Source organism: Benincasa hispida, chromosome 10, assembly GCF_027475165.1.
Source record: "Benincasa hispida cultivar pf3 chromosome 10, pf3_genome.v1.1, whole genome shotgun sequence".
NCBI classification, from domain to species: domain Eukaryota; kingdom Viridiplantae; phylum Streptophyta; class Magnoliopsida; order Cucurbitales; family Cucurbitaceae; genus Benincasa; species Benincasa hispida.
The window spans coordinates 9,732,184-9,755,777 of NC_143487.1; the positions used below are offsets into that span (position 1 = coordinate 9,732,184).

The 23,594-nt window shown below is 37.5% G+C and overlaps 1 protein-coding gene across 2 annotated transcripts; it reads left to right on the forward strand.

Moving 5' to 3' along the window:
- Positions 1-1,624: 1,624 nt before the first annotated feature.
- Positions 1,625-18,116, forward strand: EMB2734 (ARM repeat superfamily protein). Of its 2 annotated transcripts, XM_039044422.2 has the most exons (20): positions 1,625-3,424; positions 4,104-4,307; positions 4,757-4,861; positions 4,952-5,017; positions 5,096-5,260; positions 6,047-6,121; positions 6,212-6,366; positions 6,658-6,793; positions 7,998-8,067; positions 8,139-8,266; positions 8,374-8,430; positions 9,118-9,303; positions 9,406-9,498; positions 15,588-15,673; positions 15,757-15,823; positions 15,899-15,965; positions 16,038-16,174; positions 16,543-16,634; positions 16,754-16,820; positions 17,584-18,116. In XM_039044422.2, the coding sequence occupies exons 1-20, from the start codon at positions 2,192-2,194 to the stop codon at positions 17,743-17,745; spliced, it is 3,351 nt and encodes a 1,116-aa protein (XP_038900350.1). In that variant the 5' UTR covers positions 1,625-2,191; the 3' UTR covers positions 17,746-18,116. The 2 variants fall into 2 exon arrangements, with proteins under 2 accessions (XP_038900350.1, XP_038900351.1); XM_039044423.2 differs by lacking the exons at positions 15,588-15,673; positions 15,757-15,823; positions 15,899-15,965; ... (2 more) ...; positions 16,754-16,820; positions 17,584-18,116 and adding an exon at positions 15,232-15,376 and having other exon boundaries at positions 1,883-3,424.
- The last annotated feature ends 5,478 nt before the right edge of the window (positions 18,117-23,594 follow it).

Consider the following 23,594-nt stretch of genomic DNA (forward strand, 5'->3'; position numbering starts at 1 on the left):
TTGGGATAGACAACATGGATTATGTTTTATGTTTTCATATTCAGGTCCAACAAATTATGTCGATAGGTAATTTGATTTTTTTTTTTAAAAAAATGTATTAGACTTTTATGATCCAAATTGTACAAATTCTAAAAAAAAAAAAAAAATATATATCACCGTATTTCCATTGTATCTAGATTTTGAATTTAAAATCTTAAAATGCAGACTCATATTATAAAAAGATAAAAACATCACTAAATTTAGTATTTCATATTGTAGATTCAATTTACTTTTCTTCTAAATTAAATTGTGTATTATGTAGTGTATTATAAATTATAAGATACTTAATAATAATTATATATTTTTTTCAAACGTAGCACATGTTCATAAATTAGTTAATAATAGTTTATATTAAACCTAATATTTAGTGGTTAACTGTAACTAATTTTATTATATATATATACATATATGTCAAACATATTTTGAACAATTGTTTAAATTGAATACAATTTTTGAATCTATTACAAAACACATATTCGAAACATGAAATACAATTATGTTTTCAGATTAATTAGTATACAAATCCTAATTTTGACAATTATGTTTTATTGCATCATTAGTTTTCAAATTTATGTTTCGAGAAATTTGGATGATTGAATTTAAGATTTATTGAAATAATAGAATAATTAAAAACACATGGATTAGAATGAAATAAGACTAAACTACAAGGACTTAGATGGTCATTTAACTTTAAAATTACTTATAGTCCTGATTTAAAATTTTCCTCGAAATATTGAAATTTTCATAAATTTTGAGATTTGGATGGCTTCAAAATTTTAACTCGAGAAAATTTCGTTTTTCCCAATTTTAACATAATTTTGAGATTTTTCGAAATTTCAAAATTTTGAGAATATCTCGATTTTCCCCTCCCATTTTGATGAAATTTTAAGATTTTTTAAAAAAATTGTTTTTTAATTAACTACGTTAGCTCAGTTTAAGTTTTTTTTAATAATTTTTATGGTACTGATTATACACGATTTTATAGTTTCATAGGCCAATAACATTTTCGACAAAAGATCAAACCTTTTTTGTATGCTACTTTTTCTAATTTCTAATTGTTTTCAATGTTTAGTTTTATTTTCCACTCAAAAACTTCCAATTTTAAAGAAATTAAATTTGAAAAAACCACAAAAAAATATTTATCATTAATCCCATTCCAACTTTTTTATTAAATTTTCATATCATTCATCTCAAAATTGAATTGATCTGAGTTTTTTTTTTAACTATACAAAATTTCAAAATTTTCTAATCACTTTACCTCAAAATATTCACAAACTTTATATTATTTTGTAATTATTTTTCATTTCTATTTTAAATTTCTACTATCGAATCAACATTTACATATTAAATTACAATAGAGATATAAATGTTATTTAACTTGATAGAAGTTGGGATTAAAAACAGTCAATTGTAGTGTAATTTAGTCAACCAATTATAACAATTTTTATAATTTTTTCAAAATTACCATCAATATTGAAATTTCTATTCTATCTAGACGTCGATATTTCATTCCATACCAATATTTCGAACATTGCTTATAGCCATGATAAAAGTAGATAATAATAGATCCATACTTAGAAATTTCCATTTTGGTAAAATATTAATTATTAAGAGAAGAAAAAGAAGGTTTGAATGAAGGCAAGCGTACGCGGAAGCACGCGTAGAAGTAGGAGCCAGGAGGGAATGAGTTAAGCTTGTTTGGTTTTCTCTCTTAAGCATTAAAGAAGTGATTTGATTCCAAAAACAGATGCAACAGTAATGATTGTTAACAAAGAAGAAAGAAAAAAAAAAAAAGGAAAAGAAATATAAAATAGGGGAAGTAAGGCTGTGTCGTGCTAGCTTAGGCTTTTGCCCTAATCTATATGTAATAAATTAAAGATCAAATAAATAAAATCATCTACTTCAGTTCCAGCCTCTGCCTCTACGCTGCACAGCTTACAGTGTGCGTTCGCGGCGAGGGGAGAGCAGCAGCGCTCACAGCCCACAGCCCACAGCCCACTCTTCTCTCTTTCTTCTCTCTTTCTTTTCCTCTCTGTACTCTTATCTCTATCTCGATTCTGCCTTTCTTCTCCGCTTCAGCTTCGAAAGACACTCTGCCTCAATCCACACATACAATACAACCAATTCAAACCATACCCATTTCTGATCTTCAATGGATCCTCAGTCTACCCAGCTCCAGCAAGCCCAGCTTGCAGCTATTCTTGGTCCCGACCTTGCCCCTTTTGAAACCCTTCTCTCCCACCTTATGTCCTCCTCTAACGAGCAACGATCGCAAGCTGAACTCGTCTTCAATTTATGCAAGCAGACCGATCCCGATTCTCTATCTCTCAAGCTTGCGCATCTTCTTCAGTTCTCTCCTCAACCTGAGACCCGTGCCATGTCTGCTGTTCTCCTCCGCAAGCAGCTAACTCGCGATGATTCCTATCTCTGGCCTCGCCTCAATCCCTCCTCTCAGTCTTCCCTTAAATCTATACTCTTGTCCTGTATTCAACGCGAGGACTCCAAATCCATATCCAAGAAACTGTGTGATACGGTTTCCGAGCTGGCTTCCGGAATCTTGCCGGATAACGGCTGGCCAGAATTGTTGCCTTTCATGTTTCAGTGCGTATCGTCCGATACCCCCAAGCTGCAAGAATCGGCTTTTTTGATCTTCGCCCAACTTTCGCATTATATTGGGGATACCTTGGTGCCCCACATTAAGCACTTGCACGGTGTGTTTTTGCAGTGCTTGACGTCAACCTCCTCGAGCACCGATGTGAAGATTGCGGCCCTCAATGCTGTTATCAGCTTCATACAGTGCTTGTCCAATTCTGCTGATCGCGATAGGTTTCAGGATTTGCTGCCACCGATGATGCGGACACTAATGGAGGCGTTGAATAATGGGCAGGAGGCAACAGCGCAAGAGGCACTTGAATTGTTGATCGAATTGGCCGGCACGGAGCCGAGGTTTTTGAGACGGCAATTAGTAGATGTAGTGGGGTCGATGTTGCAAATTGCAGAAGCTGAGTCATTGGACGAGGGAACGAGGCACTTGGCGATTGAATTTGTGATCACTCTTGCAGAAGCCAGGGAGCGGGCACCCGGAATGATGAGAAAGATGCCACAGTTTATATCCAGGTTGTTCGCCATATTGATGAAATTGCTCTTGGACATTGAAGATGATCCGGCGTGGCACGCTGCTGAGAACGAAGATGAGGATGCAGGCGAGACCAGTAACTACAGTGTTGGACAGGAGTGTTTGGATAGGCTTGCAATTTCTCTGGGTGGCAATACAATTGTCCCTGTTGCTTCTGAGCTGTTTCCTGCTTACTTAGCTTCTTCAGAGTGGCAGAATCGCCATGCGGCACTGATCGCAATGGCCCAAATTGCCGAGGGTTGTTCAAAGGTATAAAAGCTAGACGAAATTCCACCTTTGTTTTTGGTAACTTGTCCGAATCGAACATTTCAACGGGAAAATAATTTTTGAATTCAACTGTGAATTCGTTTTATTGCTTTCTAAGTCTCATTGTGTGGAGCAGCGATGTATTGAATTGTTTTTAATTATTGGATTGGGCGGTTGTTGAGCAACAGGATTTTTGATCCCTAGGTACTTTTTACTTTTTATCGACTTGTAGTTTCATTTTTTAGGGTGTTCGGCAAGTTGCTTACAGTTACAGCAATCTTGAGATTGCAAGTCTTAGGAATTTCAGCTTTGCAGCCAACGAGCCACCTAGTTATAATTATTCTGCTTTTCATTCAAGTTAGGTTACAGTGGGATGCTGATAGTAGAACTAGTAACCCGAAATCATGTACGGTTTACATCTGAATTTTAGGTTACGGTGGGATGTTGATAGTAGAGCATGTCATTTCATTTGAGCTTGAGGGTATTCAGAAATAGAGTTCAGTTCCCTTTACTCAACAACTTATTTATTTTAATATTTTATTCTAATGGAATTGTACAAACATTCTCATGAATCACGATTAAAAGATTTGGCGTGAAGGTTATGTATGTATAAATGAGACACTATTTCTTAATTCAGACTACATTTTCTGAATTTTTCATGTTCTTCACTTCTCTTTTGCAGGTTATGGTAAAAACTTTAGAACAAGTGGTGGCAATGGTCTTGAACTCATTTCAAGATCCACATCCTCGTGTTAGGTGGGCAGCGATTAATGCAATTGGGCAGTTATCTACAGACTTGGGCCCAGATCTGCAAGTTCAATACCATCAGCAGGTGCTCCCTGCACTTGCTACAGCAATGGATGATTTCCAGAACCCTCGAGTACAGGTCAGTCGAAGCTATTAACTTCTGGAATAGATTTTGATATGTAGTCCTGGTAATCTTCTGGTGATGCTTTGAATTAGTAGGACCTTTTGTCCCTATGGTTATGGCTATCATGGAAAGGGGGAATCCCATATTTCCAATTTCCTTTGTCTCACATTTTGTCAAAACATATCTATATTCGAAGCTAAACATGACTTTGAAAGGATTTTTATGTGTTATGAACGGGGATTTGTCACCATGTATGTAGGAAGCATTGCAACAAATCCTAAGATCTATTTTGTTTTACTATGTGTATGGGTTTTGCAACTGTTTTCTTGTACAATTCAGAGCATGTTATTTTCAAGGATGGTCATGCTTTATTTTGTTTTAATCGTCATAGCGTGTTTTTCCTTGACCACTAGCTGGTTAGGGATGTGCATTTATTTTTGGCTTATTTTCTTGTGTCTGTGCAGGCTCATGCTGCATCTGCAGTTCTCAACTTCAGTGAGAATTGTACTCCTGATATCTTGACACCTTATTTAGATGGGATAGTTGGCAAATTGCTTTTACTTTTACAGGTATGTTGATAAGGGAATTCATTTACATTATACAGTTGCATTGATATGTAGCTACTCCCTTAGCAAAATATATTTATGTAAATTTTTCAGAACGGGAAGCAAATGGTGCAAGAGGGGGCCTTGACTGCTCTGGCTTCAGTTGCTGATTCATCTCAGGTATCATATTTTTAAGATATATGGCGTTAAGTTTTGGGTTTTCTTGTAGATGATGGTACAGTATAATGGTTTCTGTAGGAGTATTTCCAAAAGTATTATGATGCTGTCATGCCATACCTGAAAGCAATTTTAGTTAATGCCACTGATAAGACCAAACGCATGCTTCGGGCCAAATCCATGGAGTGCATCAGTTTGGTCGGGATGGCAGTTGGAAAGGATAAGTTCAGGGATGATGCCAAGCAGGTAGCTACTGACCGTTGCCTGATTTTTCAAGATTAACTTCTATCTTTTTCTCCATGTAGTATTTATTTTTATCTACATTTGATAAAATAGCTAGACAAGGACATTAAATTTTGTGAAAATGGACCTCACTTAATTGTTTGGATCATATTCCGATGTACTTTTGTGGAAAAATGAAACGCAAAAAAGATTAGCCTTCTACCATTACTCTAGTTGTGCCGCTCTATTGTCATTGAAACAAGCTTTATTTGTCTTTGAGAATGGGCTCTATTTTTTTTTCTCTTTCTTTTTGCTTCTGACACAAGAAATAATTTTTTTTTCTAACCCTTTTCCCCTTCCACTTTTAACAGTTGGTCACTACTTGTCCAAATCTTAACCGCACTCTGTTAAAAGAAGGAATTGGATTGGTCTTGGAGTTACCAGTCTTTCGTGCTTATGTCTAAATTGGAGTGTATTTATTTTTCCACCTTAATGATGTATTTGCAATGTTTTGTTCTTGTTCTTTTTGGATTGCTTTCTGTACTTTATTACTCGATAATTTGTATTTGGATAGGAGGGTGCTAAGGGGGTGTCTAACCTAGTTTAGATGTCTAGGTGCACCTATTGATCTATATAGGTTTCTGCTCTTGGAATTAAGATTTTTTGTTTCCTTATATCTCATTATTATACTTTGAGCATTAGTCTCTTTTTTATTATTTCAATGAAGAGACTAGTTTCCATTGTAAGGGGAAAACCCCCCACTCTTTCGCACTTTCGGTATGTGATCTATCCTGCTTGTCACTTTACAAGGTTATGGAGGTGCTGATGTCATTGCAAGGATCTCAGATGGAGGCAGATGATCCAACTACAAGTTACATGTTACAGGTATGTTTTACTTTTTGAATGGAAATTAATAACTCTCTTATTGGGGAAAACAATTATCACTATTAATGCTAAAAATATCTTGTATTATAGGCATGGGCACGGCTTTGCAAGTGTTTGGGACAAGATTTCCTCCCTTATATGAGTGTGGTTATGCCTCCTTTGCTTCAGTCTGCCCAGCTTAAGCCTGATGTAACTATAACATCTGCTGATTCTGATAATGATATTGAGGACTCTGATGATGATAGGTCTGCAAACTTTGTTCATGTTCATTTAATGCTTCATTTCATTAAACAAGAGGTTGTGATGCAAAATATTTATTTATAATGATATACATTTATGGAAAGGGGTTAAAGGGAAGATAAACGAAGTTTTACACAAAAGACTTTCCTTAAATGTATATCATTATAAATAAATATTTTGCATCAAGATCGTAGGCAAGCTAATAAATGTTTATAGTCTTCTGTACTGTCATTTTGATCTGTATTTGACTGATGGTTGATACCCTGGTGTCTGGTGATGTTTCAACGTGTTTGCAGTATGGAAACAATTACTCTTGGGGACAAAAGAATAGGAATCAAGACTAGCGTTCTTGAGGAAAAAGCTACAGCTTGTAACATGTTGTGTTGCTATGCCGATGAGTTGAAGGAAGGGTTTTTTCCATGGATTGATCAGGTATGTATTTAAGCCATCTATTTGGATTTATTTAACATAAAAATAAGAAAAAATATTCATAAAATAAAGAAAGTGGTACAAAAGGATGTAGAGGGTCTCAAATCCCATTGTGTGTGTCGTGTTGGGGGTTTTTTGTGGGTGGGTGGGTTGGGGGGGGAGGTGGAGTCTACGAAGTCTTGTATGAGAAATGGTCTACACCTTTACAGCTTTACTTTAGTTCACTTAATAATGGGAGCATGGGTGGATTGAAACGATGGCAATGCTCACAATGCAATACCCAAGTCTTAGATGAGGAATGGTCTACACCTTTATTCACGTTTACCGCTTTACATTGGTTCACTTAATAATGGAGCACAGCTGGATTGAAACAATGACAGCGTTCACAGTGCAATAGTATTTTTCCTCTTCCTAATACAAAACTTTTCATTGATGTAATAAAAAGAGTATTGCTCAAAAGATACAAACTCAAAAATGGAGTTTAGAAAATAGCTAAATTAACAATAACAAAAATAGACAATGCAATTATATTATAATAATAATATCAGCATAAAATAGGAAGCTATGAAGTATATATATATATTTGAACTAGAGACGTGACTTTTCGTGAAATTAAAAGAGACTAATGCTCAATGGAAGATTCCACAAGGGATTGGAATAAGAGAAAACAGTTTTAAAAAAAAATAAAAATAAACTGAAGATAACAATAACAATAATGTCCAAATAAAGGGGCAATTGCATTAATTTTTGAAGGATAATGAAAGCATTCCAATTGAGGTTTGAGGTAAATATCTTGAAGAGAAAACCCCTCAACCGATTTTGAAATTGAGGACCAAAATGAGGTCTTCAAATGAGCTGATTTAATAGGATCAAACCACGGAAGATGCTTGCTGTGAAACATTCTCTGGTTACTTTCCATCCATAATTCTGACAAGATACCGTTCACTACAGTAATTCATATAAGCTTGGCTTTAGAATTCAAAAAAGGCCCCATAAGAAGTTGTGGAAAGTTTTTAAAACTACTAAATATGTCTTTTTGGAAAAAAAGAAAAAACATATGCACTTGTGATGAACCTGATATATGGGATAAATGGAAATAGTCTTGACCCTTGAGAGTACTTTTATTCAATTTCCTGAGAAAAGTTGTTCTAAGATTAACTTCTTGAATAAAATTAAGCTTGAAAGATGTATTACTTATATTGTGCAGGTCGCCCCGACCTTAGTCCCACTTCTAAAATTTTACTTTCATGAAGAAGTCAGGAAAGCAGCTGTTTCAGGTGCAATGTTGTGTGCCTTTGGACTCTTATCACAATTTCCTATATCTAATTCTGTCATGTTTTTTTTCTAGCGATGCCGGAGCTTATGCGATCTGCAAAGTTAGCTGTTGAAAAGGGGCTTGCTCAGGGACGTAATGAGACCTATATAAAACAGCTGTCAGATTATATAGTTCCAGCCTTAGTTGAAGCTTTACATAAGGTATTAATATGAAGGTCCTTCTGAAATTTTATGATTTCCTTTTGGAAAAAGGAAGTCTTGTTCTAGTCCTTTAGTTATTTAATCTTCAACTTTCAAATATTGTGCAGGAGCACGACACAGAGATTTGTTCTAGTATGCTGGAGGCATTAAATGAATGCTTACAGGTCTGACAAATGCTAGTTTACTATCTTGATGATTTTGAAACTTTACTTGCAGCATCAAGAGTTTTTCCATTTTATTTTATTAATATTATTATTGTTAATGAGAAATTGTGATTTCATAGATAAACGAAAACATTGATATCTAAGTGCTGATTATGTTGATATTTTAATTTTTCTTTGGAGAAATCGGTCCTTTAGGTTCTCTATAGGCTTCAGTATCAAAGTTAGCTTCACCATTGCATCCAGCGGTAGATAGAGGAGGGGATTAAACTTAAAAAGAAAGAAAGAAAGATATTACGCTCTAATTTAGTTATCCTACAGGTTTCAAGGTTTTTCCACCCAAGCTAAAATCTTGGTGCTACATTGTTTTCTAAATATCCTAGCTTCACAAAGATATTGTTATTCTTGTTTGAGGCTATTCTGCTACAATGTTTTGAAGAAATTTTATCAACATCAACCATTCATTTGGCTTTCTATAACACATAGTTTCACCATTATTCTCCTTTTCCGATTCTGGTTAGTTGGAGACTTCTTTTTCAAGTCTCCCTAACTTGGATTTTCAGTCATCTACCCTCTTCTTTTGTGTGGTTGTTCCCTATTCAAGACGATTCTTTCTTATCAATTTTAAAAAAGTTGTTCTTTTATTGCATTCATGAAAAGGTAATTATTATTACTCACTTCCCATTTCAGATATCCGGACCACTTCTTGATGAAAGCCAAGTCAGGTCCATAGTTGATGAGATAAAACAGGTAATCACTGCCAGTTCCAGTAGAAAGAGAGAGAGAGCAGAGAGGGCCAAGGCGGAGGATTTTGATGCAGAGGAGGGAGAATTGATTAAAGAGGAAAATGAACAAGAGGAAGAAGTCTTTGATCAAGTATGTTTTCTCAATCTAAACCTTGCTATCGTTTCAGAATAATTCTATTTTATCTCTCTTTGGAGACCTTGTTTATTGATATGAACTTTATCTTTGATACAGGTTGGTGAAATATTGGGAACTTTGATAAAAACATTCAAAGCGTCTTTCTTGCCTTTCTTTCAAGAACTGTCAACATATCTAACGCCTATGTGGGTAAGTTCTGACAAATTGAAAAGATGTTTCTGCTTTGTCGTCTATGGGAGTTTTCATTCAATAATCTATATCTAATTGTTCAAATAACTTTATGGACTTTGTTTTACCTGCTTAATGATCATAGATCCGATTAGATTTAACTGATTATTTCTCCCGTCAAGTAGTTTATGGGTCTCATCTCGCAACTAATTTGAAGTTGTTGGAACCGCAGTTTGGTATTGGTGAGGAATGAAGTTTGAACTTGTTTTTGTTTTTGTTCCTTCCCTTTTTTCCCCCTTTCAATGAGAAATGACAAACTGAATTTTATTGATGATATGAAATTACCAAAGGGCTAAGATAACCATGGAGTTTGAACTTCTTGGCTCTAAGTTTGGACAAAGAACTATGAATATCGGCTCTGGTTGGTTTGAAATACTTTGGAAATTTCTTAAAGGAGGAGAGCACAATCCTCTATGTCAAATAATTTTTTTTCCTAAAAAGGTCAGTTTATTATTATTTTTTTTTAAAAGGAAACAAAACAGTTGGTTTTTTTTTTTATTATTATTATTATTTTGAGAAATCAAATTTCATTGATGAAATGAACTAAAGGGGTAATAACCCCAAACACCTGATGCCTGATGGTAGATTACATGAAAATTCACCAATTAGCAATTAAGGTAGATAAGTTGTGATTAGTAAGATTGTTTACATTTACACCAATAGAAAGCATGAACTCACGATATCAATATATATATATAAAGCATGAAAAGGCATCAAACCCATAAAATAATTAAAGGTAGAGGAAGTGTCCCTGAAAATGTGTCCATTCTTTTCTCGCCAAAGAAACCAGAGAAAGATTCGACTGAGAGCAAGCCATAAGATTCATCGCACCATGGAATTGATGTCACAAAAACAGAAGCAAGAAGATGAAAGATGTTCCTAGACAAGGCCATAGACCAACAAAAAGCATCCAGAACAATCACCCAATTGTTTGAAGCAAAGGAGTCGCGAGTAAAAAGGTGTCCAGGAGACTTTGAATTCGATGAACACATAATAAGGAGAAAGGTGGAAGTAAGACATTTTCCTCTGAAGACAATTGGCTTTGGCCCCTGTTAACTACACCAAAACTAAGCTTCCAACGCAAATTTTAATCTTCTTTAGCTAGGCATCTGTTAGGTATCCAGTTCACCTGCACAATAAACAAACACAAGCACTTCCAAACAAGATTCCCAACATCATGTATGGTTGCCGTCGAGGGTAATGCCAAATGATAGGCCATGGGTCCAGTTCTCTCTATTATTTCATACGGCCCAAAATACCGTGGGGACAGCTTCTCACATCTTTGCTTTCCAAATACTTCTATTTGTAAGGTCTAATTTTAAGATACACATGACTGCCCACTTCAAATTCCACTTCCCTCCTTTTTCTATTAGCACATTTACACATTCGGTTTTGGGCCACCAGCTGATCTTTCAACTTCAACAAGGCTAATCTCTTTCAATCCATTGTTGTTCCAAGGTGCAATGAGGTGTCTTCCTGTCACCATAGGTAATAATTGGAGGAGATGGTTGCGCGAATACGTTACTAAACGTTGTTGTGTTGATTGAAATGTGAAAGTTGTTATTGTACCATAATTTCACCCAGGCCAACCATTTCTCCCACTTCTTGGGCTGTTCATTACAAAAACACCTCAGATAGGTTTCTAAACACTTGTTAACATTCTTAGTCTGTCCATTTGTTTGTGGGTGGAATGGCGTGCTCTTCCTCAATTTCGTTCCTTGGATAGCAAATAGCTCACTCCAAAACAAGCTCACAAAAATTTTATCTCTATATGAAATAATGGATCTTGGAAAACCATGATGCTTCACCATTTCTCTTATGAATTCTGTTGCTACTTGCTTAGTCGAGAACGGATGCTTTAGAGCCATGAAATGGCTATATTTGTTCAATCGATCCATCACTACTAGTATCGCATCTTTCCCCTCTAATTTGGGCAGCCTATCAATGAAATTCTTCAAGATGTCGTCCCACACTCTGTCTGGTATGGGTAAAGGCTGGAGTAAGCTTGCTAGGGCCAAAGCCTCAACTTTGTTTTTTTTGATATATCGCACACTTCTCAACATAAGCCTGCACGTCCTTCTTAATTCCTTGCCAAAATAACTCCCCTATCATTCTCTTGTATGTTCTCAGGTATCCCGAGTGCCTTCCCACCATAGAATCATGGAACATATGCAACAAAGTTGGAATTAGAGAGGATTTTTTTTTTTTTTAAATTACTAACCAGTTTTTGTACAGTAGCTTGCCCTGTTTCATCGAGTATTTGGGGTGGCTATCTGGGTCTTGACTCATCTCCTAGATGATTTTCTGTAAAGAAGGAATCTGATTCATCTCTTGTTGAATTAAGTCCACATCCATTATCTGATGTGTTGAGAACATCTTCAGGGCCACCACTTCCTCTGCTCTTTGTTCCTCTAGACCCAACTTCCTCGATGGAGCATCAACGACTTTGTTATTCAACCTCGGTTGGTACAAGATTTCAAAATCATACCCCATCAACTTGGTCAACCATCTTTGGAAATCCGTCTGGACTTCTCTCTCTGGTCCAACAAATATTTCAATGCCCGTTGATCAGATATGACAGTAAAATGCCTACCCAATAAGTAGTGTCTCCATTTCTGCACGCTAGAACCACTGCCATTAGCTCTCTTTCCTACACTAATTTGGCTTGAGCCCTCGCTGATAAGGCATGACTAAAATAAGCTACTGGTCGGCCCTCTTGTGTTAAAACTGCCCCTACCCCCGTCTTAGATGCATCAATTATAAAGGGTTTGTCAAAATCAGGTAGAGCCAACATAGGTAAAGTAGTCATTATCTTCTTTAATGCCTCATAGGCCTGCTTTGCCTCTTCATTCCACTTATCTACAAAGCATCAGTTATATCCTGTCAGCCCCAGGAAACTTCAGAGTTCCCTTTAATTCTTTGGTATGTTCCACTCCACCATGGCTTGTATCTTCTCCCTTTCGACTTCTACCCCTTGCTCTGAGATCCAATGCCCCAGATATTGAATCCTTGTTTGGCCGAAAACACACTTATTCTCATTGACGAATAACTGATTATCCTTTAAGACCCCAAAAACCATTCCTAAATGTTTCAGATGTGTATCCCATTCCAGACTATATACTAGAATATCATTAAAAAAATATTAACACGTCTTCGAAGGAAGGGTCGAAAAATTTGATTCATTAGTGACTGAAATGTTGTTGAGGCATTAGTTAGCCCAAAAGGCAAACTAGGAACTCATAATGCCCTTTGTGTGTCCATAAGGCAGTCTTGGGCACATCTTCTTCATTCATTCTAATCTGGTGATAGCCTGACCTTAAGTCTAATTTCAGGTACACTGAGGATCCGTGCAGCTCATCCAATAACTCTTCAGTCACTGGCATTGGAAACTTATCCGGGATAGTTGCACAATTCAGATGTCTATATCCCACACAGGACACCCCTCGGTCTTTCTTCCTGACAAATAATATAGGATTGGAAAACAGGGTTGTAACTGGTCCGAATGATGTCGGTGGTCAACATATCATTCACCAGCCGTTCTATCTCTTCTTTCTGGATATGTGCGTATTTATATAGCCTGACATCGATAGAGTTCTGTCCTTCCTTAAGCATGATTTGATGGTCTACCTTCCTTTTAGGTGGTAGTCCGATGGGAATCTGGAAAATCACCGTATACTCTATCAATTCACAAATGTCTCGATTTATCACAGTTGATTCTTCTAGTCTGTCATTACCCTCAAAACCATCTGCTTCCTCTATCTGCAATTATTGAAATTCAATAAGAAATCCCTAGTCTTCCTCTTCCCATCACCCATATGCCCTATAGAATGCAACCAAAGCAACCCTAAGATCACGTCAACATTGCCTAATTCCAATGGTAAGAAGTCGGCGGTAGCTGTGACTGATGGCAATATTAGACTCACCGCTTTACACACTCATTTCCCTTTCATCGTTGTTCTGTTGCCAATTACTACCCCGTAATTTGGTGTCTCCGTCAAGGGCAACTCTAATTAGGCCACTATCCTCTGATGGATGAAACTATGAGTTGCGCCACAATCAATCATTACAACTACCTCTTCACCCTTAATTGTCCCTTTTACCTTCATTATTCCCGGAGCGGAGAACCCTAATACCATTCGTAGAGCTAACTCCACTATCTTGGCTTCCCCCGTGTCCTCATCTTTCACTTCTTCGATCTCATATGCTGTCTCTGGTTCGTCGACTTCTTTACCCACAATCAATAACATCAGTTCTCGCTTCTCCTTGACTTTACACCGATGGCCAACAAAGTATTTTTCATCTCATCAATAGCAAAGCCCTTTATCTTGCCGGGCCTAGAACTCCGCATCAAACAATCTCTTCATTGGAGGGTTTCTTTTCACCATTCGCTCTCTCGGGTATCATCACACTTTTCATGGCCCCTATTTTCTGACTCTCACCCATCGTGGGCTTAGTATATCCCACTTGGGCCTAGCTTGCACTTGGTCCTCCCTTCTTCATCTCCTCCATTGACCACGGGATCAACATTTCGGTCCTCTACCAACTGGGCTTCTTTAATGATTTCTTCTAGGCCCATGGGCCTCCGACTGATCACCTCGGCCTTAATCACCGGATGTAGCCCATTTAGAAACGCTTTCTCTAACACGTTCTCGGCCGCCTTCGGTATCGGAGCTGTTGCTATTTCAAACCTAGTCAGTTATGGTAGTTTCCATCTTCAGGTTCCATAACCTCGATAAAAGCGTTCCTTCCACAGACACACGAAATCAATCTTGCAGTCGGTCCTTGAACTCTTCCCAGCTGACGAATTTCCACTGGTTATTCGCCCAACAATGCCAGTCGACTTCATCTTGCCAAAGCTAATTACAGAGGCTTTGATCTTCTCTTCACCGGTCAGTTCGTGTATTTCAAAATACCTCTCCACCCGAAATGTCCACGCGTCCGGATTCTCACCATTGAAGACCGGCATCTCGATCTTCCTATACCTCCCTTTTTCAGTGCTCGCGACCAGCTCCTTCGCCTGGGACGTTTCTCCCTCACTGCCCTTTGTTTTCGTCACATCGGAGCTTTCGATCGACATGGTGCTCGCCTCTTTCCCCTTACCAATTAACATTTCTTTCATATCACCCGAGTGTTTCTAAAGAGTTTTGTTCATATTAAACATCTCCTTGATGCTTTGCATCTCCTTCTCTGTTCCTTCCATTCGTTCCTCCAGTTGTTTCTATGCCATCGCTCGTGTTCTTCCGAGATTTGAACATGCTCTGATACCAAAATGTTAGGTATCCGGTTCACCTGCACAATAAACAAACATGAACACTTTCGAACCTAATACCTAACACCCAAAAATCAGGGTATTCATACTCCCCTGAGATATAAGATTAATTTCAAATAATATCAACACCAAAACAAGAGTCTCCAGTTCATAGATACACGATAACAAGAAGAACAAGCAACAAACAAAAAGGAGAAGATATCCGGCAATTCGAGAGGCCATCTCTCCCAAGAGTTCTCACTCTTCACAAAAACCTTCCCCCTTCCCTGGTCCCCTCCTTCCTTTCAGCTTCAACAATTCCCTTTTTGCCCTTCTTCCTCTCATACACTTTCATAATTGGTCTCACAACATCATTCATATGCTTTCATAATTGGAGGTCTCACAGCATCATTCCAATTCACCAAGATTATTCAATGTCGGTGTAGGAGTACGAGTACCAACAACAGCTTCCATAAGAGATTTAATTGTGAACGTATTGGAAGTATTAAGAGAAGACCAATAATCATCAAGGTTGATCAGATCGGCCAAGGAAAGAAAGGAAAGAAGATGAGATGGATTAGCCCATTCAATAATTTCCAACTCATTAAGGTTCTGAATTTGCTTCTAAATACATTAACACATTAGAAAACACCAAAAACATGAAATACAATTTTTTCTTAATTGAATCCTTTATTTTCAAATTTTTGTTTGACAAAATATACCCTAACACTATAGTTTATAATAAGCTTTTATCTTTTTGTGGTGTTTTATTAGTCTTTGGTTAAACTCTTTTGGACTGCAGGGGAAAGATAAGACGCCTGAAGAAAGAAGGATTGCAATTTGCATCTTTGATGATGTTGCAGAGCAGTGTCGTGAAGCAGCACTGAAGTAAGCTTGCTTTGCTTTATTACTTCTTTGAAACCATGATTACAAAAAAACTTATTGTTATCTGGCTTCTTGTCATGCAACAGATATTATGATACATATCTTCCCTTCCTACTTGAAGCTTGCAATGATGAGAATCCTGATGTCAGACAGGTGTGCACTTACTAACAGTGTTAACTTTCTGGGCTTAGTTATTTTCTTTGTCATTGAATTGTATGGGTTTTTCAGGCTGCTGTGTATGGGCTTGGTGTCTGTGCAGAGTTTGGTGGATCCGTGTTTAAACCACTTGTTGGAGGTAACTTTATTTACGTTTCTCAGAAAAAAGTATGTTTTGCACAGAGTATCATTTTCTAATGCATTTCCACAGAGGCTCTATCAAGGTTAAATGTTGTATTGCGACATCCTAATGCTTTACAACCTGAAAATGTAATGGCATATGACAATGCTGTTTCGGCTTTGGGGAAGATTTGTCAATTTCATCGTAACAGTATTGATTCGGCTCAGGTAATCTTTAATTTTTCTAAAAGTTATTTATCACCGTAGGTGTAGGACCCTAACTTAGCAAAATTATTTACCACCGTAGGTGTAGGACCCTATCTTAGCTATTATCCGAGAGAGTATGGGCAATGCCCAAAATAAGAACTGCATATCCACTTTTTCTGCTGAGTAATTGTACACAACTTGGATTATTTTAGGCCGTCTCTTGTTCAGTTGCTTTATGCAGATAATAAATTCTCAATTTTTTCTTTCATTGGTATCCATGCTCCTAGTAGGCTTATGTTAAACCATTCAAAGATTTTTACAGTACTCAATGGATACTTCATGCTTGATTTTGGTCTCTCATCACTATAAGTTGTGTACGGATTTGACAGGTTGTTCCAGCATGGTTAAACTGCTTACCAATAAAAGGTGATTTGGTTGAAGCAAAGATTGTGCACGACCAGCTTTGTTCCTTGGTGGAGAGGCAAGTTTATTCGCTAATATCCCCTCCCCCCGGCCCCACTGCAGCATTTGTAACTCTTGCTTTAATTACCTTTTCTATATTCTAACTGTTATGGCACTAAGTTAATTTTATATATACAGGTCGGATGTGGAGCTTTTGGGCCCAAATAATCAATATCTTCCCAAAATAGTTGCAGTATTTGCCGAGGTCAGTTGGGAATTAGTATTTAATCGATTGACATGCGTAACAGTTACCAATGGCCTTTTAGATTAAATCAACTCTGACTAGATCAATAGAGTGCTCCCATTCTGGTTCATCAACTCCATTCATTTCCATATTATGTCAAAGGAATGAATGTCAGCAAGATCCAGTGGTTCTTATCCTAACAAGCCAGCAAGAACATAAAAATGGGTGTTGGGATAATGACAATTGTTTCAACCATAAAAGTAGTGAATGAATTTAGGGTGGTGTTTACTGACCATTATATTTTAGGTTGAGCTATTTATGTCCCACTTCAATGAGTGGGTGAAAATGCTTTTCATGATGAGAACTACCGTAAGTCGCATCATTTGTTTGACTCTGCTGCATTCTTTATTGCATTATGATATTGTTGTATAGAGTGAATAGATCTAATATCCAGAGAAATTTGAGAAATGTGGTTGGACAATTGGTAGTGCTGAATCGAACCAAACACATCCTACCCAAAAGATAGTTCAAGACCCTCAGCAATAATTGTGTGCAAAGTTGTTATTTTAAGACCAAAATACAGAAGAAATCTACATATTCTTTGCATTAGAGTTGAATATATATAGGCATAAGTGAAAAACTCTAAACTAGGAATAGTAAAATGACAATGAAGGACAAAGGACTAATAAGCTTCTATGATTGCACATATATACTAACATAGATAATACGAGTCAATGCTTCGTGCATCCCTGTTTTTTCTTGAGGGGACTATTTGCTTGTGCAGGTTTTATGTGCGGGAAAGGATTTAGCAACAGAGCAAACTGCTAGCCGAATGATAAATTTATTGAGACAAATGCAACAGAATTTACCGCCATCTACTTTAGCCTCTACTTGGTCCTCCTTGCAGCCCCAGCAACAACTTGCGTTGCAGTCTATTCTTTCATAGTTTCTTGAAGGTGACGCTGGATTTTGCTGGTGCCCGCGGGATGCACTTTTTATGTTCTTGTTTGTGTGTGAAATATATTCGTCCCCATTCTTTGCCATAAAATGCTCTGAAGCATGAGTTTTGTCTTTGAAATTTGATGATGAGTGAAAATCATTGTTGCTGCTGAAAAGGAATGTGTTAAAGAAAAAAAGTGTATATTTTTGTTTAATTCTAAGTGGGGTGGGTTCAGGCCCGAGGTCATTGTGGTTTTCTAGTTTCGGGTGGATGGGTCGCCACGGAGGCAATCCTTTTACAGTTTTGTTTTGGTCCAATTTATTAGTATCATTGTCATTATAAACTTTCATTGCAGTATATCATATGAATTTTGGTGATTGCGTTTGCTTGATTTTGTTTTTGAATTTTGCCCAGTGAAAACATAATAAATTAATGGAAATGAGAAAAATGTGCTTAATCTGATTGATTATCTTTGGTGTTGTTTATTTGTGTTCTACATCTGTACTGATATCTGGGGTTCATCTCCAAATCTGTAATTAAAAAACGCAAATTGATTGTCGAGCAGAGAGTGTTCAATCCAATTGCATCTGGAAATTGTCGTATTGTTACATTACCATTATTATTATTATTATTAAGAAAAAATTATGAATTTTGACATCATTATTGTTACCGTTTGACTCAGGAACAGTAAATTTGACAAAATTTATAATTTTAAGTAAATGCAATCAAAACTATTCTAATTACATTTACTATTCAGACTCATTATAGTTAATCTATCAATAAATTTTCATTACGATTATACCAATTTCATTACAGTTTGGTAAATGTTAATTGAAACTTGACGATTGCACCAATTTCATTACAATTTGGTAAATGTTAATTGAAACTTGATGTCTTTTACCCAACGTCCCTCTTATCTTTCTGTATTCGTTGAATCATTGCTGAATTTTCAAAGGGGAATGGAGGGGTTGGGGAAAAGGTATGGTTTCCAACTTATTTAGGAAAATGGGTAGTTTTTTTGTCCCCATCCAATTGCGCCTCTTGAAGAGATGCATTCATGAGTATTTTATTATTTTTTTTAGTCCTGTATGTCGCATTTAAAAAAAATAAAATAAAAAATAAACTGGTCATTTGAGAATATTTTATTATTTTTTTCTTGTACGCCGTATTAATGCGTTTGTTGAATACAATCGTTTAGTAAATTACTATGCAATTGTTTAATAAATTATACACGATCGCTTAGTAAATTATACATGATCACTTAGTAATTTACATGATCGTTCACTTATTATGATTTGTTTATCCAATTGTAGATCAATGACATTACTTCGCATCTTTGTACGATTTGGTGGGGATTGGGATGAGTCCGGAAGAAATTATGTTGATGACCATATGAAAGGTCTGAAAGTCAGAAATAATGTAACAATCAGTGAATTAGTGAGTATGATGCACCAACGACTGAATATCGATCCGGATATGTTTGATATACATATCAATTGTATTTATATTCTGTACAACACCAATTGTACTGTACAATATGTAATTTTAGCACAAATTTATCTAAACGATCGTTTAGTTATTTATTTGCTTAGTTAAATGTATAACACCAATTGTATTCTACAAATTTAGCACAAATTTATCTAAACGAAAACTAAACAATCGCGTAACAGTTAGGTAGCGATCACTTAACAAAACCTAAGCGATCGCTTAGTATTAGCCAAATGATCGCTTTATAAATTAGTACACAATCGCGTAATGGATATCTAAACGATCGCTTAGTGTCGAAAAAGCAACTTGTAACCCTAGGGGCATTTTAGTAATTGTGTGTACCCTAAGGCTTCCCACTAGTCTATTTATTTGGCCTATTCTCTTGTACTTTGTGTATTAGAATTAATAATAAAAATCAGTGTTTATCGTGGTTTTTATCCCTGTACTAGGGTTTCCACGTAACTACATTATTATTCTCTTCCCTACTCTTTTAACATGGTATCAGAGTCAAGTTACGAAACCCTAGCCGTCATTGACGGAACTCCGAGCGTTGACATGAAGGCAGCCATTCAGGCGACTGTGAAGGAGTATCTCCAAGTCGCCCTACCACAGCTGATATCAGTCGCCGCCGGTAGAGGAGAGGTTTAACCTTGCCGAGATGTTTCAGCCACTGCGCGAGGGAGGATCGACTGGTTTGTTCCAGATTGAAGCTGCCTTCGACGATAAAAAACGCTTGATCTTGCCGTCCACGTCGTTCCAGACCGAAATAGCCTCTGTCGATTAGAGACGCTCGATCGGGCCGAGCCACGCCGGTGGGTTGTTGCCGAGCCCTTCATCCGCGCCGATCGCGCCGCTCGTGTCAATCGTTCAAGCTCCTACCCAGCAGATTTTGTGCATCGAGCCGATTCCGTGCGTCGGCCGACCGTTCAAGCTGTTTTCCATGTGTTGAGCCGAGCAGTAGAGTAGCCTCCGTCTGTGAGTTACCCAGCTGGCGGATTGAGTCCAGCTTTCATGGCTGCTTCTGCCTCTGTTCAGCCGTCCGTAAGAGCTTCTTTTCCAGTTGCGCCCAATCATGGTGGCTCGACACAATACCCAGATGAAAACCCGATAAATTTTTTCCCTATTTTACCCACTACAAATATCAAGCATGGTTTTTCCTCAGTTGACAGTACGACCAACCTGAGTACAGTTGGAATCTGTACTATCGCCCAGTCAGAAAATATATAATCTTTTGGTCTTGTTAGTGTGAACGGTAAAAAAACCTTGGATTGTTGACTCAAGGGCGACGAATCATCTTACTGGTACCTCTAATCATTTTCTCTCATATTATCCAAGTGCTGGTAACGAACAAATTAGGATTGAAGATGGGTCATTCGCACCTGTTGCAAGAAAATGGGATTTATCTCCGTTTGAGGGTTTGGTTTTGCGGGACGTTTTGCATGTTCCTAAAATTTCATATAATTTGTTATCCATCAGTAAGATTACAAGAGATTTGAATTATCAGGCAGTTTTTTCACCCGACTCTGTTTTATTTCAGGATCTAAGCTCGGGGACGATGATTGGCACTGTCCGACACGATGAGAGACTCTACTTCCTAACTGATGATGTTTCCTCTAGGAATGATTATAGGACTAGCCTTGTCTCCTTAAATTTTTTTATCTCTGAGAATGATTTTCTATTATGGCATTACCGCTTAGGGTATCCGTACTTTTAGTACATGAAATACTTATTTCCGCATTTATTTCGCAATATTAACGTGTCTTCTTTAAAATGTAAAGTGTGTATTCGTGCCAAACAGAGTCGTGTCTCCTTCCATTCCCAGCCCTATAAACCATCCAAACCCTTCATCTTAGTCCACAGTGATGTTTGGGGTCCCTTACCAACCATAACCTCCATAAGGAAACGTTGGTTTGTCACTTTAATAGACGACCACACTCGGCTTACTTGGGTCTTTCTTCGCACTGATAAGTCTGAGGTGTTATCTGTATTCTAGCAATTTTATGTCACTGTGGAAACGCAGTTTAATGCCAGGATTGGTATTTTGAGAAGTGACAATGGGCGGGAATTATTTAACGCTTCCTTCCAGGAGTTTCTTGTATCCAAAGGGATTATCCACCAGAGTTCGTGTACCTACACTCCCAAAAAAATGGGGTAGCAAAGAGGAAAAATCGTCATTTGGTGGAAGTTGCTAGGTCCTTAAATCTATCCACATCACTCTCGTCTTATCTATGGGGTGATGCCATCCTCACTCAATTTTCAAAACCCTTTAGACTATTTAAAAGAGTCCTACCTTACGACTCGTTTAGTCTCCGATGTACCACTTTGAGTTTTTGGCTGTGTTGCCTTTGTTCACTCCCATGGTCTAAACCGCACGAAATTTACCCCCCATGCTAAAAAATGCGTCTTTGTTGGGTATCCACTCCATCAACGCGGGTATAATGTTACCACCATCCTCTCACAAATATTTTGTTTCCATGGATATCATATTCCTTGAGGATCAACCCTTCTTCCCTGTTAGCCATCTTCAGGGGGAGATCTCTAGTGAAGAGACTAACTGGTCCACATATACAATTCCCTTGGAGTTTGCCCCTATTCCCGAACATGTTGGTCCTATCCTTCCTACCAATCAAGTCCCATGGATAACATACTATAGGAAGAATCTTAGGAAGGAAGCAGCGTCACTTGTTGCATATCTGGCTTCGGTTCATGAGTCAAACCCGACATCGGGTACGTATATTCTTGAAATTAATGAGATTGATACTTGTACTAATGAGTGTAGAAAGGAAAAAGGAGGGAAAGGTGTTGATAGCACCACTATAGCAGATGAGAAGACGACAGTGAATGATGATTCAGACACAGCTCTAGAAAGTGTGACTGATACTAAAGATAATGGTGAAAAAGGTGTGATTTTTGAAGATGAGAAACAGGAAGAGGAGACTAGTGATCACAATAGAAATTCTGACAGTTTGAAGGAATATAATGCTTCTCTTGATCTTCCAATAGCCTTGAGGAAATGTATTTGGTCATGTACAAGTACCCTATGCATATTTACATGACATACAGTAACCTATCATCTGAATTTAGGGCCTTTACCACTAGTTTAGATGTAGGGGTGATACCGAGTAACATACAGGAAGCAATGAGAACTGAAGTTTGGAAGGCTGCTATTATGAAGGAGATGAGAGCTCTGGAGAAAAATGGAACGTGGGGCTAGGTGATCCTACCTAAAGGGCACAAGACAGTTGGGTGCAAATGGGTTTTCACTATAAAGTACAAGTCAGTTGGGACTGTTAATCGGTACAAGGCCAGGTTAATTGCTAAAAGGTTTACTTAAACCTTTGGGGTAGATTACTCCGAGACATTCTCTCCCACAGCTAAACTCAATACTATCCGAGTATCGCTATCAGTTGCAGTTAACAAAGATTGGCCTTTGCATCAACTGGATTTAAAGAATGCCTTTCTCAATGGAGAACTTGAGGAGGAAGTCTACATGAATCCTCCTCCCATATTTGAAGATCAGCTCAAACAACGAGTCTACCGGCTGAGAAAATTGCTATATGGGTTGAAACAGTATCCGAGAGCCTGGTTTGACAGATTTGCCACCTTTGTCAACGGACAAGGGTATACCCAAGGGCATTCAAATCATACACTTTTTTACAAAGAAACAACTTCAGGGAAGGTAGCAGTTCTCATTGTGTATGTTGATGATATTGTGCTCTCTGGTGATGATGATGTTGAAATTGTGAAACTCAAAGCAAAGATGGCCAAAGAATTTGAAATTAAAGACCTTGGGAAGTTAAGATACTTTCTCGGAATGGAAGTAGCCCGGTCTAGGGACAGAATCTCAGTGTCCCAACGAAAATACATGATTGATCTTCTAACGAAAATAGGAATGATTGGGTGCAAACCCGCTGACACCCCAGTTTAATATAATTTAAAGCTCAGCAATACTAGTAACAGTGTTCTAGTCAATAAAGAAAGGTATCAACAGTTAGTTAGGAAATTGATATACTTATCTCATATGAGACCTGATATTTCATATGCAGTGAGTGTCGTCAGTCAGTTTATGTAGGCTCCTTGTGAAGAACACATGATAGTAGTTGAACACATCCTTCGATATCTGAAAAGTACACCAGGTAAGGGGTTAATATTCAAGAAGTCTGATAAACGCTGCATTGAAGCCTACACTAATTCTGATTTGGCAGGGTCTGTTGTTGATAAAAAATCAACATCAAAGTATTGCACATTTGTTTAGGGTAATCTTGTGACCTGGAGGAGCAAGAAACAGGGAGTTGTGGTCAGAAGTAGTGCAGAAGCTGAGTATCGGGCCATGAGTTTAGGGATATGTGAAGAGATCTGGTTGATGA

Excerpts from the sequence above, each read along its gene's own strand:
- EMB2734 (XM_039044422.2), top strand. The coding sequence starts at position 2,192 with ATGGATCCTCAGTCTACCCAGCTCCAGCAAGCCCAGCTTGCAGCTATT. Across the intron at positions 16,175-16,542 it reads ACAGTATTGATTCGGCTCAG|GTTGTTCCAGCATGGTTAAA; the intron begins GTAATCTTTAAT and ends CGGATTTGACAG. Across the intron at positions 16,635-16,753 it reads CTTTGTTCCTTGGTGGAGAG|GTCGGATGTGGAGCTTTTGG; the intron begins GCAAGTTTATTC and ends TTATATATACAG.